Source organism: Onychomys torridus, chromosome 15 (assembly GCF_903995425.1).
Source record: "Onychomys torridus chromosome 15, mOncTor1.1, whole genome shotgun sequence".
NCBI lineage: Eukaryota > Metazoa > Chordata > Mammalia > Rodentia > Cricetidae > Onychomys > Onychomys torridus.
The window spans coordinates 51,595,159-51,610,796 of record NC_050457.1 but is presented as its reverse complement, the minus strand read 5'-3'; the positions used below and the strand labels follow the sequence as shown (position 1 = coordinate 51,610,796).

Genomic DNA, 15,638 nt, shown 5'->3' with positions numbered 1-15,638 from the left:
GAGCCCATGTGAGTTGGTGTGCATCAGGTGCATGCAGGAGCCTGCCGAGTCTAGAAGAGGGTGTTGAGATCCCCTGTACCTGCAGTTACAGGCAGTTATGTGCTGTTTTGTGGGTGCCAAGAACCCAGTTCCTTTGTAAGAGCATTAGGCATTCCAAACTGCTCAGCCATCTCTCCAGTGACAAAGTATTTTTTTTTAATTGGTATGTTTATACTGGGCAATTGTGGTGCACGTCTTTAATACTAGCACTTAGGAGGCAGAAGCAGGTGGATCTCTGAGTTTGAGGCCAGCCTGAGTCACAGAGTGAGTTCCAGGACAGCCAGGGCTACACAGAGAAACCTTGTCTCAAAAATAGATAGATAGATAGATAGATAGATAGATAGATAGATAGATAGATAGATAGATAGGTAGATAGATAGATAGATAGATAGATAGATAGATAGATGATAGATAGATATTAAAATTGCTATGTTTATGTAAAATAGTAACTCAAATAATAATACGGGGCTGGAGAGATGGCTCAGTGGTTAAGAGCACTGACTGTTCTTCTAGAAGTCCTGAGTTCAATTCCCAGCAACCACATGGTGGCTCACAACCATCTGTAATGAGATCTGGCACCCTCTTCTGGCCTGCAGACATACATGCTGTATACATAAATAAATCTTTAAAAAATAATAATAATAATAATAAATATATGAGCAGAGTACTCTTTTTAAAATGCAAAACTTGGACCCATCTTCTAAAACACAGGAATACGTCAGTACATAGAGAAGCAATTTTAAAGATAAGTTCAGGGTAATTTTACAGAGCAAAGTCATTCAAGAAGACAGTTGCTTGTCTATTTATCTAGACTGTGTCTTTTTGTAAAATGCCAAAATGCATACAACCAGAGGAAGAGCAGTTGGAAATTCTACCAGGCCAACCAATGTACTTATGACTACTGTGTAAGTCTGTGGGTACAGTGATGTCTAACCCCAGTAATCATTATTTTCCCCATATAGTGTCAGACCTTTTCTTTTCATGTGAGTCACTGGGGACCTCAGGCAGGTACCCCAGATCTGCATCTTCAGGAAAGGGTAGGGTATCTCCCACTGATTTGCACTGAAGGACAGCCTGAAGAAGATTCTCTTCTAGGCAGTCCCCAGTGTCACTGGGGAGCACGTTGCCCTTTGTGGTCCTATCTCGTAAGCCGGGGTCTACATCTTCTCCTCTCTCCCTCTCCAGCCTTTGCACCAACTGCCTGCAGCATGACCCCAGTGTGGATGTTTCATCTTGTGCCTAAGATCCAATGCAAGCCTTTCCTGAACCATGAGATCCACCCCAGTGTTCCAGTCTTGCTTGGTCTTATCCATCTGTTTGTCTGGCGCATCCCTGTTTGTCACTGAACACGCTAGGAAAGCCTTCTCGGTAAAGTCTACTGAGATGCTGCCCTCCCTCCCTGACATTACATCCCTCCCTTAACTGCCAAGTCCTGTCAACACTGGTTTCCTTGAAGCTCTTCCAGCCCCAGCTACTTTTTATCCCCCACTACCGGAACTCGTGAGTTTGGCTGGTGTAAAAAGTTGTCTCCTAAGCGACACCCCTCAGCCACTCTTCTCTGTCACTCACTGTATCTTTGAGGGACCTTTCTCAAGAGCAAATCAAGTCACACATGCACATATACACCCACACATACCATAGTCAAGCCCTTTGGGTGAGTCCATGGTGATGTCCAAACACCTTAGTATATCATTCAAGGCTCCTATTCTCTGATTCCATACTTAATTTTGTGCCTCAGACTCCCTTGCTTTGTGTATAATTATATTTTAACTGTATTTTGTAATACATATAGTTATATATTTATATTCTATTTATTATATTATATAACATTATGACATATCACATATTATACAATATAATATGTGGTGTTATATGTTATATTATATAATATAAATATATATTTATATATAATATATTATAACAACATATTATATATATTTACTGGATTTTTAAAAATATGATAAAGGATTCACATATATAACCAACTGAAGAGGTGAGGTCCAAAGCCCCACACCCCCAACACAAGAATTTCTGTTCCCATGGGAGCAGGTGCACCCCATCCTGGTACATGGATGTATTCCCAAGCCAGAGACACTTCAAGGCCCATACACAGTATCTTCATCTTGCACGGAGGCTTCATCTTGGAAGTGTGATCCGTGATCTTTTGTTGACTCAATCTTCCACCCCTCCCTGGAGGATGGGGTGCAACTGGAAATTCCAAGCTCCTGGCGTCCTGGTTTTTCTAGGGCCAGACCTGTGCTGAAGCTATCCAGGGTTTCTTAGCACACCTTGCCACAGCTGTGCTGGCTAGGATTTTCGGCGGAGGTGCTGGCTTTTGCCTTGAGCCGTTGTGGATGCTGCATTCTCTGCCAGGTGTGTCTTCCTCTTTCCTCTGGCTCTTCGTTCCCACCTTCATGGGACATCAAGCTCCCAGATGCATGCCTGCAAGAGACCTCTATGGCCTTCTGGTAATCTGCTCATCAGGCCACTCCACCCTGGGTTCCTGCATCATCCCACTGCCTGCCCATTGGCACATGACAACCCAACATATTCCAATGACCATTTAGCTCACGGTATCTCCATGTCCCTATTTTATGCTGAAGGACAGGGCCTTATATGTCTTCCTTATCACCAGTTCTAGATCAAGGCTCTGTATATCTGAAGTGCTCTGTATATCCTTATTAATGGAGATGCCCAGGGAACACCAAGACCAGATGGAACAATGGATTCCAACCCCAGTTCTTCCCACATCTCTGTGGTCTTCAAACTGCCTTGGCTTTTTCTCTCGGCTATTTTCTTGCCTATAAACTGTGCACTGTGGTCTGATGACTGGGGACTTTAAGCCCTGACATTGTGATCACACATTTTTTTTTTTTTATTTCTTACTAATCATCCTAAATAAGGAGGGATAAGCAAATAGTCTCAGAATAGGTTAGCAATGAGGGCCAAGACATTTACTGCAGTGAAATTCTGTTTAAATGATGTGTCTTCTCACATTTGGGGTAAAGATGCTCTTGTAAGATGCTATCTTGGCTTCCAGTGGAAATGAGGCCATTTAAATGCTGCACAGCAGCTCCTCGAATGTGCCGCCCTGTTTTAGTAAATAAATCCCTGTGCTGGTTTCAGTGAAAGTACTAAATGTGTGAACTCACATGGCAGTTGTGGTTCATGGGAAAGGCTAACACTCTGGCATTAGTACAGAAGTCCGTAGCAGCCTGTTTTTCATCATTTGGCTTTTTCTCCATAAACTCAGAAAGAGTATCGTTGCCCTTTAAGCCATTATAATAGAAAACTAATGCCTAAGCCATCTGTCTAGACAGGACCTGCCTTGGAATTCAGTTGTCTCTACAGCTAGATCTCTGTCCACCTGCTGATCATTGGCAAACACACTGTCCTCCCTTCTGGAAGAACCTCTAAATGTTTATCTCAGTGGTGCTCAAAGATCCATAAGATCTGTGGATAAGCACTCTATGCTGGTTAATTCCTCTCCACTTTTGGACTATTGTTCTGGTCTAGTTGTTAGAGAATCCATTTGGTAAGTGAGTTAGACCAGATTCCTGTCTCAATAGCCTTTATAGCATAGAAGGGGCTATTAGCGATAAAGAAGCCTATATAGGGCTGGAGAGATGGCTCAGTGGTTAAGAGCACCAACTGCTCTTCCAGAGGTCCTGAGTTCAATTCCCAGCAACCACGTGGTAGCTCACAACCACTTGTAATGAGATCTGGTGCCCTCTTCTGGCCTGCAGGGACACATGCAGACAGAATACAGTATATATAATAAGTAAGTAAATAAACAAATCTTTTAAAAAAAGAAGCCTATATAATATCAGATAATTATAAGTATCATCAGTGAACTAAACCAAGGTGAAGAGGGAGATGGCAGGGCATGTCTGTCACCTGCAGGGATAGTTGTTGATATGAGATATCAGCAAAGACAAGCTTCCTGAAGATAGGGTATGTGAGCTGAGCTGTGTCGTGAAGAACAGCCCTACAGACGGTCTCAGGAGAGCCAGCAAAAGCAGCTGCAAACATCAGGAGCAATAGGGTGTTCCAGGAATGAGAAATGACCCAAGGAGAGGCCACGGGTTTGACAGGCTAGCTTATAAAGTTGTTCTGTACCGTCCAGAGGATGCTCGATGATAACCACAGTACTCGCTTTTCAGTGAGTGAGTTGATTAAGTCTATATCCAGGCAGAATAAAAGAGTACAGAGCTAACGAAACATCATTAAACTGAGGACTCAGATCATCCAGCAGAAATCAAATGGGGAAACCCCTTTCCTTTAAGGCAGCCAGCTGGAGTTCCCAATAAAGAGAATCCTTGGCACATCATTCCCCCACTCTCCCCGGCCCCAGTGAGGCTTCCAAGAAAAAGAACAAATGGCAATAGATAGAGATAATGCCATCAAATCCGGAGCTCACAGTGTCTGGCAGAAACTGGCTGGGACCACTGAGACCCTAGGAGTCCTGACTAAGCTTTCTCTCCATGGCTAAGCTTTCAACAGCCAGCCTTCCAGCTTCCCCTCCCCACTGTAGGCATGTTTACCCCAGAGATTGACAATGCTAGTGTTTTGGGGGATTGGTTCACCTTCTAGCTGTTCTCAAGGGTACAGTTTTTCCTCTGGTACAGTCCTGCATGGGAATGGTAGAGCGCAGTTTTTCCTCTGGTACAGTCCTGCATGGGAATGGTAGAGCGGTAGGGTGGCCGTCCCATCCCCAGACGAGGTACCATAGAAGACACTTTGACATGAACTTGATTCTGAAATAGGGAGGAACAAGCCCCTTCGAGAACCAGCTCTTCAACAGGCTCAAACAACCCATGACAGTTTACCAATGTACTGTGCACTACAGAAGGTTGGTGTCCATCGACACAGAGTGCTGTTCCCACCAACCTGGGCTTGTTCCCAGCCCATGGCTAGTTTCAGCCCTGGAGGGGCACAGGCAAGGGATGTCATGACCTGGCCTTCTGAACTGTTTCCCCTGGATGTGTAGGAGCAAATATTCCTACAGAACAGATTAGTAAACCAAGAGACCAGTTGGCGGGCTTGTGATCACTCAAGCCAAAGATGCCAGTGGCTTTGATAAGAGGTGGGGAAGATGAGAAGAAGGTAAATGTGGGATCTGTTTTGGAAGTAGACCCTACAGGTCTCTCACATGGTTCAGATGTGCAAAATGATGGTGGAGATCACACTTGGATCTGGAGCTGACACGTCCCCTGCATCTGAGGCTGGTGATACCCTTTCCTACGGAGACGGGGAAATCTAGAAATGGGAGGGAGGAGTCTGGTTTTGACCATCCTGAGGTCTGAATTAGATACCAGAGTGGAGCTGTGAGCAGGCAGCTGCAAACATTCAGTATTGTTTTAATAAAACCTGTTTGCTTTTGACCAGTACTGACCCTAGCCTAGAAAATCTGAGATTTTTTTTAAGATTGATTGATTGATTATGTATACTGAAGAGGGCACCAGATCTCATTACAGATGGTTGTGAGCCCCCATGTGGTTACTGGGAATTGAACTCAGGACCTCTGTAAGAGCAGTCGGTGCTCTTAATCTCTGAGCCATCTCTCCAGCCCGAGATATTTTATTTTTAACTAAGCATTGCTTTAACCCTGGGCAGCTAAATTTTATAGCAACAATTGTACAGTTAAACTGATAGCATTTTCCTCTTTCGCTTGTCTTCACTTAAACTCCTCCAGTAGACCGAAAAATTCCAAGCAAGGAAATGTTCATTCATTTCATTTTATAGCCTCTTACAATTTCTCCTTTTGATTGTGGGGAGGTGATCTGATTGGATAAAAGTGAAGGGGTGGTGGTGAAAAGATGGCTCCATTTGCAAAATGCTTGCTGGACCACAGGGAGACTTGAGTTTGGATCCCTAGCTCCCATGTAAAGGCAGGCGTTGTACAGGTCTCCAACCCAGTGCTGGTGGGGTAGGCGGTTCCTAGTGCTCACAGATCAGCCAGTCTAGCTAAATAAGTGGTCCATCTCCCTCCAACATTTACATACAACACACACACACACACACACACACACACACACACACACACACGCACGCACGCACACACACACGCACACACGCGTGTGCGCACACGTGCGCATACACACACAGTGAAGAAGTCTGTTTTTTTTAATAGTATAAAAGAAATTTATTCAACTAAAGTTCCTATAGACAGAAGGAAAAGAACCCAAGATCAGGCACTAGAATCAGACACTCTGATTCACACACTCAGGAGTCCCACAAAAACCCTAGACTGAAAGCCATAATATATATGTAGAGGACCTGGTGCAGACCCATACAGGTCCTGTGTTTGCTTCTTCAGTCTCTGTGAGTTCATATAAGCTTGCTCAGCTGATTTGGAGGTCTTGTCCCTGATGGAAGTGGATGCAGAGATCCTCAGCCAGGCCCCAGGTGGAGCTCCAGGTGTCCAACTGTCGAGAAAGAGGAAGGTCTGCAAGAGCGTGAATTGTTGAATCCAAGATTGGAAAAAGCACAGGGACAAATAGCCAAACGAATGGAAGCACATGAATTATGAACCAAAGGCTGTGGAGCCCCCAGCTGGATCAGGCCCTCTGGATAAGTGAGACAATTGAATAGCTTGATCTGCTTGGGAGGCATCCAGGCAGTGGGACCAGGACCTGTCCTTAGTGCATGAGCTGGCTGTTTGAAACCTTGGGCTTACACAGGGACACTTTGCTCAGTCTGGAAGTCTGGTTTTTAACTAGACTAGTTGAAGTGGGGCAAGAACAGTTGGCCTATCTTACAGACTTTCATACCTAACTTGTGAAACGGTTTGTATTAGTGTGGGTGTGTAGGTGCATGTGTGCCACAGGATGCATGTGGAGGTCAGAGGACAGTTTCTGGGGAGGGAGTCCTTGCCTTCCCCTTCTCTGATCTCTGCACTGACAACTCCAGAATGACAGGCACACGAGCTTCCAGCTGATTCGGTTTCTGCCTCTCACCTCACCATGGGAATGCTGGGATTACAGATGCGTGCCGCCATGTCTGTTTTTTAACATGGATTCCTGGGATCCAAACTTGGGCTTTTGGAGCAAGTCCTTGCACCCACTGAGTCACCCCTTGTCCTTTGGTGTTTTCAACTAGCTGTGTGTGTTGGGTTCAGGAGCTTACGGAGCATGTGATTGTTCTTCATAAAACACAGAGTACACATGTAGGCCACTTTTCTACCTCTGTGGGTATAGTTTCATGTGTTTGCTTTTTAAATCATGGGCCCTACTTTTTAAAGCATTTCAAAATGAGGGGGAGCAAACCAAGTATCATCCACCTGGAAGCCATACCTGCATATTCTGCTTAACACAAGGTCAGCAAAAAAGATGATGATGTGAACTAATAATGGGGGTAGATACACCTTTACTACTTTGAGTTAAAACCAAATGAGTTTTGAGTTCATTATTCCAGTAGTAGACCCCACTGCTCTTTGAATGGAGAGCCATGGGTTTCCTTGGCCAGGGAAGTAGGAACAGTGTCTTATCTGCTAGAACCCGGAGGGGGGGGGGCAGAAGGAAAAGCCACTGTTCCCCTCTTCTGAGCACAGGGAGGCAGCCAAGAGGGCTGTTGGGATGCTGGCCTGGGAGACTCAGCTGACCAGCATGGAAACAGGCAGAACATCCTGAATCAGTTCCTTCCAGTGGTGTGTGCTAGGACATCAGGTCTCCTGTGTTAGAGCTATTGCCAGCTGCCTCCTTGGCAATCACTCTGATTCCCAAGGATGGCTTTTGGAAATAGTGGGGCTATGAGAGATGTGAAGGCCAGGGAAGGCGTTTCTGAGCAGAGAAGAGGAAGGTGTTCCAGAGGTCAGAGGCAACAAACCAAAACTGTGGTGTTCAGAGCAAGACGGTTGGATGAAATAGGGACCGTTGACAAGTTCATGAACTGCTGCGGTAAGCCAGTGACTTCTGAAGTTGCATTTGGCCAGACAGGCTGCGTTTGCCTGTGGTCAGTGGATGGAGGAGACAGTTGGCACCACCGCATGCTGCTGGAATGGTGGATCCCCACTGAGCAGCTCTGGACAGAAGTATAGGATCTACCAGGTCTCTGCCTGGTAATAATTTCCCCAGACATTCCAATTGCTGCACATCAGTGGTTGTTCAACATCTGGGCCTTTTACTGTCCACATAGTTTCCTTTCAGTTTCTGACAGTGTGTATATTTCAGGTTTTCTTTCTGTTTTGTAGGCAGCTTTTGTGGGCAGGTTGCCTGTTTCCAGGGGAATAAGAGCTTTATTTGTACAGGATCTTAGTGGTTCCACTGAACTTCCATGATGGATTAAAAAGGCAGATGCTGGGTAGTGTGCTGTGACTCCTGACCATAACACTACTACTACTACTACTACTACTACTACTACTACTACTACTACTAATAATAATAATAATAATAATAATAATAGAACTGAGCCTAAACTTAAAACATTTATGGGTCTAGAGAGATTGTGCAGTGGTTAAGAGGGTTGTAGTTCAGTTCCCAGAACCTACATCATGCAGTTTACAACAGAAGAAGGTTTGATGCCTTCTTCTGGTCTCTGTGGGTACTCATACACATGTACACACAGACAGACAGACAGACAGACAGACAGACACACACACACACACACACACACACAACTTTTAATCTTTAAGATTTTATAACTTAGTATCTCTGAACATTGAAGTGTCCCACCAAATGTAAACATTTTGCAGGAAGCACGTTCATGTCTTTATCATGAAACAGGTATCACAGTGGAGAATGAACCAAAGTTAAAAAGCACCCAGCAACCAAATGACTTAGAGTATCCGCCTTGGCTAAAGGACAGATTTTGATACGGGTTCAAGCAAGCTTTAATGATCAAGCAGCTTGCAAACCAATGATGCCACTTGGCCTATTGACCAACACTCAGCATTCATCAATTTTCTGTGTGGATTTCTTATGTATGTTTTTTAAGGAAGTGTGAGATTCAATTGGATCTGTTCATACATGATTGGTTGTTTTTACATGATTGCTTACATCAAAAATCCAAAATACTCTTAAAATCCAAAAATTACTGTGGCACCGTTAGTGAAAAATTCCACATTGTAACCTTTGTGAGAGTCCATAGTCAAGAGGACAAGTGAACTACAAATATTGAATGATATGACCATTAGTCTACATAAGGCACATATGAAACAAAGGAAGTTCATGTCTAACTTTGGACTCCAAACCCCAAACATCTCACTGTGCATGTGTAAATATTCCAAAATGCAAAGAAATCTGAAGCACGTTTGGTCCCATGCATCTCTGATGAGGGATAGTCAACAGGAGTATGCGGTCCCCTGTCGACATCTGTGAGGCATTATCTGCTCAGTCTTATCTGTTTCCATGGATGTTTTGTTGAACACCCTACCACAGACCTCGGGATACTAATAATGGCTCTCACTTTAGAGGCAAGGATAATTTTTGGTTTTTCGAGACAGGGTTTCCCTGTGTAGCTTTGCGCCTTTCCTGGAACTCACTTGGTAGCCCAGGCTGGCCTCAAACTCACAGAAATCCTCCTGCCTCTGCCTCCCGAGTGCTGGGATTAAAGGCGTGTGCCACCAACGCCCGGCTGGATAATTATTTCCATATTAGGTGGCTCTCTAAGTTATAAACGGCAGAGTATCCCACAAACTAGTTGAGGTTTCCTGGTACCCAAACCTGAGCTGAGCTTTCTTCCTTTTTCCTTCCCAGATGTATTTACAGCTGTACAGAAGTAAAAGGACCCCAGAGTAAACCAGTGTTTGTATACGCGGAGGCAATGGCCTTCTGTGGAAGGCGTGTTGGCCACAGGGCACCGGACAGGATGTACTGTAATTGGGATGGCTGTTTCACCAATTAGAATTCACTGGAACCAAAACACAGATACTTGGCTGCCACCACACATTTTCAAACACCCCATAGCCACACCTGGACTGTGCCCCCCATAGAATGACACAGACAGAACACGTCCATTGACTCTAGAAAGTCAGAGTACTGACAGCCAGACGTCGGTCCAGTCGACAGAGGCCTTTTTCTTCTGCACCGACTTGTGATCTCCGGGGACGAGTGACAGATGCTTGGTCGGATGTGAGACAGGGCCGCTCTCCCGTGTCAGTGCTGTGTGTCTGTCAACACCCTTCATGCTCACTTTTTCTCCCAAGGAGGAAGTTGGCCGGATATGGAAGATGGAGCTGCTCAAAGAATCGGATGGGCTGGGAATTCAGGTTAGTGGAGGCCGAGGATCCAAACGCTCGCCTCACGCTATCGTTATCACCCAAGTGAAGGAAGGAGGTGCCGCTCACAGGTGACTAGCTAATCACCCCCCTCCCCAGTCCCTCTGCCTCTTGTCTTCCTCCTCCTCCTCCTCCTCCCCTTCCCTCCTGTGCTGGGTGCTCGTGCTTCCCCCTTGATCAAAGCTCTGGTCGTTATGGTTCCTGAAGATACGTGGGAGCACAGGAGGGAACCAGACGAGAGCGGGTCTCACTGCACAGATCTCTGAGCACAGGAAGTGGCTCATTCGGGTGGAAGCTTCAGGACATTCTACACCATGGAACAGATCCGATTTCTTTGTGTTCCCTGTTAGACTGCTTCCTTATCCCAACTCCTGGAATGCTGGCACTCACTGTGGTAACGTGTGGTTATTGATTAAGAAAATGCCCCTGAGCAGAAGGTCACGTTCCTGACATCTGAAGTCCTGCGAGTCTGTGGAGTGACTCAGGAAAGTGGCCCTGGTTCAAATTGTGGCCACCAGGCAAATGTGTCGGAGCTCTCAGAGTTCCACACATGCGCACACACATGTGCTTCTAGTCACATATCACTATTGCACACGAGGAAGGGGGAAAATAAATGTGAATCTTCTCCGTGGAAGCTGAAGGGCACTGAAAAGCTTATTTTTTTGGTCGAAACAGTTGTGTGAAGTATGAGAGGGACAGTGGTTAGCTGGTGCACATATGAAAGAGGTTTTCTGAGTGTGTAAGCCATCCTCAGAGGTCAAGCGCGGTCTTTGCCCTACTCTTGTTTGCATTCATGTGCGGTATCTGCTATTTACAAGGCAAGGCAGGGTATGCCCGGTCGTATGTTGCCATGCCCACGTGTATACCCTAAGAGTACAAAGAGAATTGCACTGATAGGGAGCTGATTGTCTTTTTATCTAGTCTGGAACTTCTTCAGGCAAGCCAGCCAGATTCCAGGAGGGATATGACGGGCCAAGGCAGTATCAGCGTTTCCAAGACGAAGAGGGAAAATCGATCTCCTAAGGTGTAGTTGAAGGAGCTTTATCTCAGCTAAGTAACAGGAAACCAGCAGACTGCTTCCTGTTCTTCAGCCTCACAGAGCAGGATGCTAAAAACTCCACCAGCAGTAAGATTAACGACAGCTGTCAATTATCCAAGTGATGGTGTTATTAAGAGATTACAACCTCAGATGGTTTTAACCCAGATGAGCATCATTAAACTTCCCGAATGGGCATTCCTGATAAGCCTTAAGGAACTCCCAGCAGCCCACTGTTTTCCCATTAATGCTATGTCTTATGTTCTGGTCCATCTGGCAGGTTAGCCATTGGGAAATTCCTGTGCTCAGAGAGCAGCTTTGTGTGGTGATGCTCTTGTCCCATGCCCATCCTGTCCTTTACCCTCTTGGCCTGGAGTGGTGTGTGTTCTTTTCTCTGTGGTGTACGACTCATCGGTGGGGCATTCTAATGAGTAACAGGAGATGAGAGAATTAAAGGGCAGGGGTGTTTGGTGGTGCTGTGAGTAAGTAATGCCCTCTATCCAGCACCTCTGAATAATCTATGCCCGCTCCTCCTCCTCCTCCTCCCGGAGGATCAGCCCCTTGCCCATGCACCTCCTTGAGATCCCAATGTGTCTCTCCCTCGCAACTTTCCCATTCCCTGTCTTTCACCATGTTAAATAACTAGTGGGGTCCTAAGCATGGCTCTGCTTTAGGGATTTTTGAAGAGAGAAGGCAGAGGCTCTTGGAAGTCTCTTGTACCTCTTGTCTTTTATTAAAACCTATGCTCATTAAATAAATGAATGAATAAGTTAATTAATTAATTAATAAAGATTACCATGCGTGCCATAGAGGAAGGAGAGAGCAAGAGAGATGCTGTTGAAGGCAGAAAGAGGGAGATCAAAATGAAAGGGGAGAAACTGGTGAACTCCTTGGGAAGAAGCACAAAAGGGAGCTGGCTGGGCCTGGGAAGGCACGCCACGTGCACAGGTTTCACGGCAGCACCTGGGTGTGTGTGTGTGTGTGGCAAACCTTAGAGGGGGGTTGACCGGTAGGTCAGAATCTCTGCCTCACCAGATTGCCCGTCTGAGTGTCAGGCTCCTTTTTTGGTCATGGAAAACCAGACCATCACCAGCTCAGTGGAATCCACTGTGGAAGCCCACCCAGTGTTCTAGTGTTTTGTGCACTGAGGGCTATGACCTGCCCTGAGGAGACAGTCCAGTGAGAAGGGAGCTCAAAGTGAGCCCTGATTTAAGTGAAAAGAAACGGTTTTCACAGCCAGAGAAATGGGCCAAGTCTCCAACCTATGACAAGAGCAAATTCAACACTGTATTGTTAGGATTGAGCCTTGTGCTTACGTATTTTGTCTGTGGGGACCCAAGGGGTGAAATAAGCCTTGAGAAACTTTATCTTCAAGATCCTGTAACTCTGTTGGCGGGGCAGGCAGATTCCAGCATCCACCACATATCATCAGCCCCCAGTTTCCCAGAAGGAATCCCGTCTCTGTCTGATGAGGGGCGATAGACCAGTGAAGGGTTGCAGGTGGGCTTAGCGTGTCTTGGCCCTGTCTGTGCTCAGCTTAGCAATAGCCCAGAGCTGATGACACGGAGGATTAGGGAAAGAACGACTTGACTCTCCTAAAACCCGAGGGTTCTAGTTACTTCATCACAATAATCATCCAGATGAGGTGTCATCGACACTGATGTCAGATCTGCTTAGCTTAAGAGTGAGCGTATTACTAAGTGACCATCAAGAATCCTGGGGATGTTCACTCCTCTCCTGGGAGTCTGGATGCTAATGTTAAAGCAGTCCCACCCCAGACCCTCTTGGTTGTAACCGCCTTCCCTTCCACCCAGTCTTAATTGTTCCTTCTCATAACTTCGCCTACCTCCTAGAAGATGACCCTTCTCTAGCCCAGAATGTCTTGACAAGGGTCTTTTTTTCCCTCCTCTCCATTTCCTCAGGGATGGCAGGCTGTCCTTAGGAGACGAACTGCTGGTAATCAATGGTCACTTACTGGTCGGGCTCTCCCACGAGGAAGCTGTGGCCATTCTGCGCTCAGCCACTGGGATGGTGCAGCTGGTGGTAGCCAGCAAGGTAGGTCACGCTCGCCACCCTTAGTTATTTATGACGGTGGTGTGAAGTCGGCTGTGAGCTTTGCCCATGCTGCCCAGATACGCGCATGCTTACAGCTTACCTTGGACTATGCCATAGCTGTGATTCCCCAGAATAAATACATGTGGAGGCCCTTCACTGAAGTATGCTCAGTTGTTAAAGATGGCTGTTGTAGGGAAAGCCATAATAGAATGAAGGAGAAGGTAAGAAGTATATGGGTATGTGTGGGTAGTAGGGAAGGAGGAGACTGGGCAGTCTCTTTCTTTCTTCTTTTTTTTTCTTTTTTTTCTTTTTTTTTTTTTTTTGTCACCGTGATGAAATACCTCTAATAAACAATTCAAAGAAGAAGAAAAATTGTTATTTGGACTCATGACTTTAGTGATCCCTTGGACCCACTGCCGGGCCTATGACCAGGCAGAAACATCCTGGCAGAAAAGTGTGGTGGGCAGAGGAAAGCTGTTCACCCCATGGTAGCCAGGAAACAAAGACACCAAAATGTGCAGAGATATGAAGAGACCCAGTGACCCACTTTGTCCGGTCAGGCCCTATCTTTCAGTTTCTGCCACCTCCCAGGACTCCAATTATGAATCCATCAGTGGCCTCATCCATTGACCAGATGAGAACCCTCAGGTTCTAACAGTCCCCTTAATCCCACCTCTGAGCATTGCCCCAAGGACCAGTCCTTCAACATAGCTGGGGGCGGGGGGGTGGGGATGATGGACACTTCGCATCCAAGCCACAGCAGTGGTGAATGCATCTTCTAAGGCCAGAATGAAGGAAGTCTCAGAGCTGTCCATGGGCAGCCCAGGAGCCCTGGTCCAATCGCTCTGACAAGTTCTGGACCTTCTCTGTCCAGCCACCTCCATCTTTCCTTCCTCCCCCACTGTGGGGATAAAACAGTAAAACAGTTCATCCACATGGCTGCCATCTTACGGAGGTCATGGTGCCGTCGGCAGCGCCGGGCACCCAGGCCTCTGTCTATCCAATGTGCTGCCCCTTCCCCCTCCTGGTTTTCATGGCCTTTACGGACTCATGACACCCCCCAGGTGGGCCTTCATTCACCTGTGTGTGTAAATGTATTGACCGTGTCACGGGCTCCCAGCATCTGCATTCAGCCCCTGCAGAAAGGCTGCCGATACCACAACACTGACGACTGTCTGTTGAGACTATGAAAGAGGCCGTAGGACTCAGGGGTGAGTAAGGTGGGGCCACGTGGCTGTTTCTGCCACTGATAGGCTGGCTGGGAGAGTCCGTGTGAGGCCACACGCATCTTCGCTCTGCACAGACACTGTGGCCAGTACTTGTAATTCCTTTTCCAACTTGCCCATTTTTATTTAGAGCTTGGCATCTGTAGGTCTTCATATTTTTTTCCTTCTTAGATGACAAGATCGATTGCCAGTTTCAGGAGTGCAATTGGTTCTCCTTATCCATGAGTCTCCATCCATAGTCTTGACCAACCCCGGGTGGAAAGTACTCACAATTGCATCTTTACTGAACACAGACTCTCCCCTTCCATTACTGTTCCTAAACAATACAGTCGCTACTTAAATAGCATTCACCTTGTACTGGAAACCTGGGAATGATTTAAAGTGTACAAAGAGATGTATATAGGTTTTATACAAATATTATACCATTTTGTAAGAGGGATTTGAGCACCCTTGGGCTCTAGAGTCTGTGGGAGGTCTCTCACAGGTAGCAAAATACAAATAGATATAAAACAAATAGATTAGGACTCCATTTTGAGCTATCTGAAAGAAAAATAAACTGCCTTCCTTTCTACCTATTTTACCCCAAACCTCTGACTAGAACATTAGGTTTGCAAAGGCACAGCCTTAGTAAAGGCTGTGAGCCCCAGAGACAGAGCTGAGACCATTCTTCCCGGTAGTCCTTTCTTCCCTACAGAGGTTCAGTGAGCCCTGGGAACTTCTCTTGAGTCTGTGACACCCAGAGGGCTGTCAACAAGGAAGAAGGCGGTCCTGGGTATTTCCTGTCCCCCTGCTGACCACTCCTCATGAGGTGGGGGGGAGGTACTTCAAAGGAGAGAAAGACCACCTCCTCATTTTGCCAAGCAGACGGGGAGTTTAAAAGCATCCCTGGGTCTTTCACACAGGCCTGTGTTTGCAGTACATCTGTTTCATTTGAACAGCCACTTCTGTCCAGGGAGCAGCTCAAAAGTGTGGGTTTCTGGCCAGGACTGTACATGTACCATCTGTCTTAGTTAGGGTTTCTATTACTGTGAAGAGACACCATGACCATGGCAACTCTTATGAAGGA

At 46.3% G+C, this 15,638-nt stretch overlaps 1 protein-coding gene across 6 annotated transcripts in view; it reads left to right on the top strand.

Annotated features, from left to right (window-relative positions):
- Pdzd2 (PDZ domain containing 2) overlaps positions 1–15,638 on the top strand; it is a 379,908-nt gene that overhangs the window by 275,431 nt on the left and 88,839 nt on the right. For 5 of the 6 annotated variants that reach the window (XR_004946667.1, XM_036206833.1, XM_036206831.1 and 2 more), the window contains 2 exons: positions 10,184–10,326; positions 13,214–13,346. The exons of the other annotated variant lie outside the window; for it this stretch is intronic. Coding sequence is in view for 4 of the 5 variants with exons in the window: in XM_036206833.1 (XP_036062726.1) it covers positions 10,184–10,326; positions 13,214–13,346 (276 nt within the window). In the remaining variant the exon portion in view is untranslated. The remainder of the gene's footprint in view (positions 1–10,183; positions 10,327–13,213; positions 13,347–15,638) is intronic. 6 annotated transcript variants of the gene reach the window in all.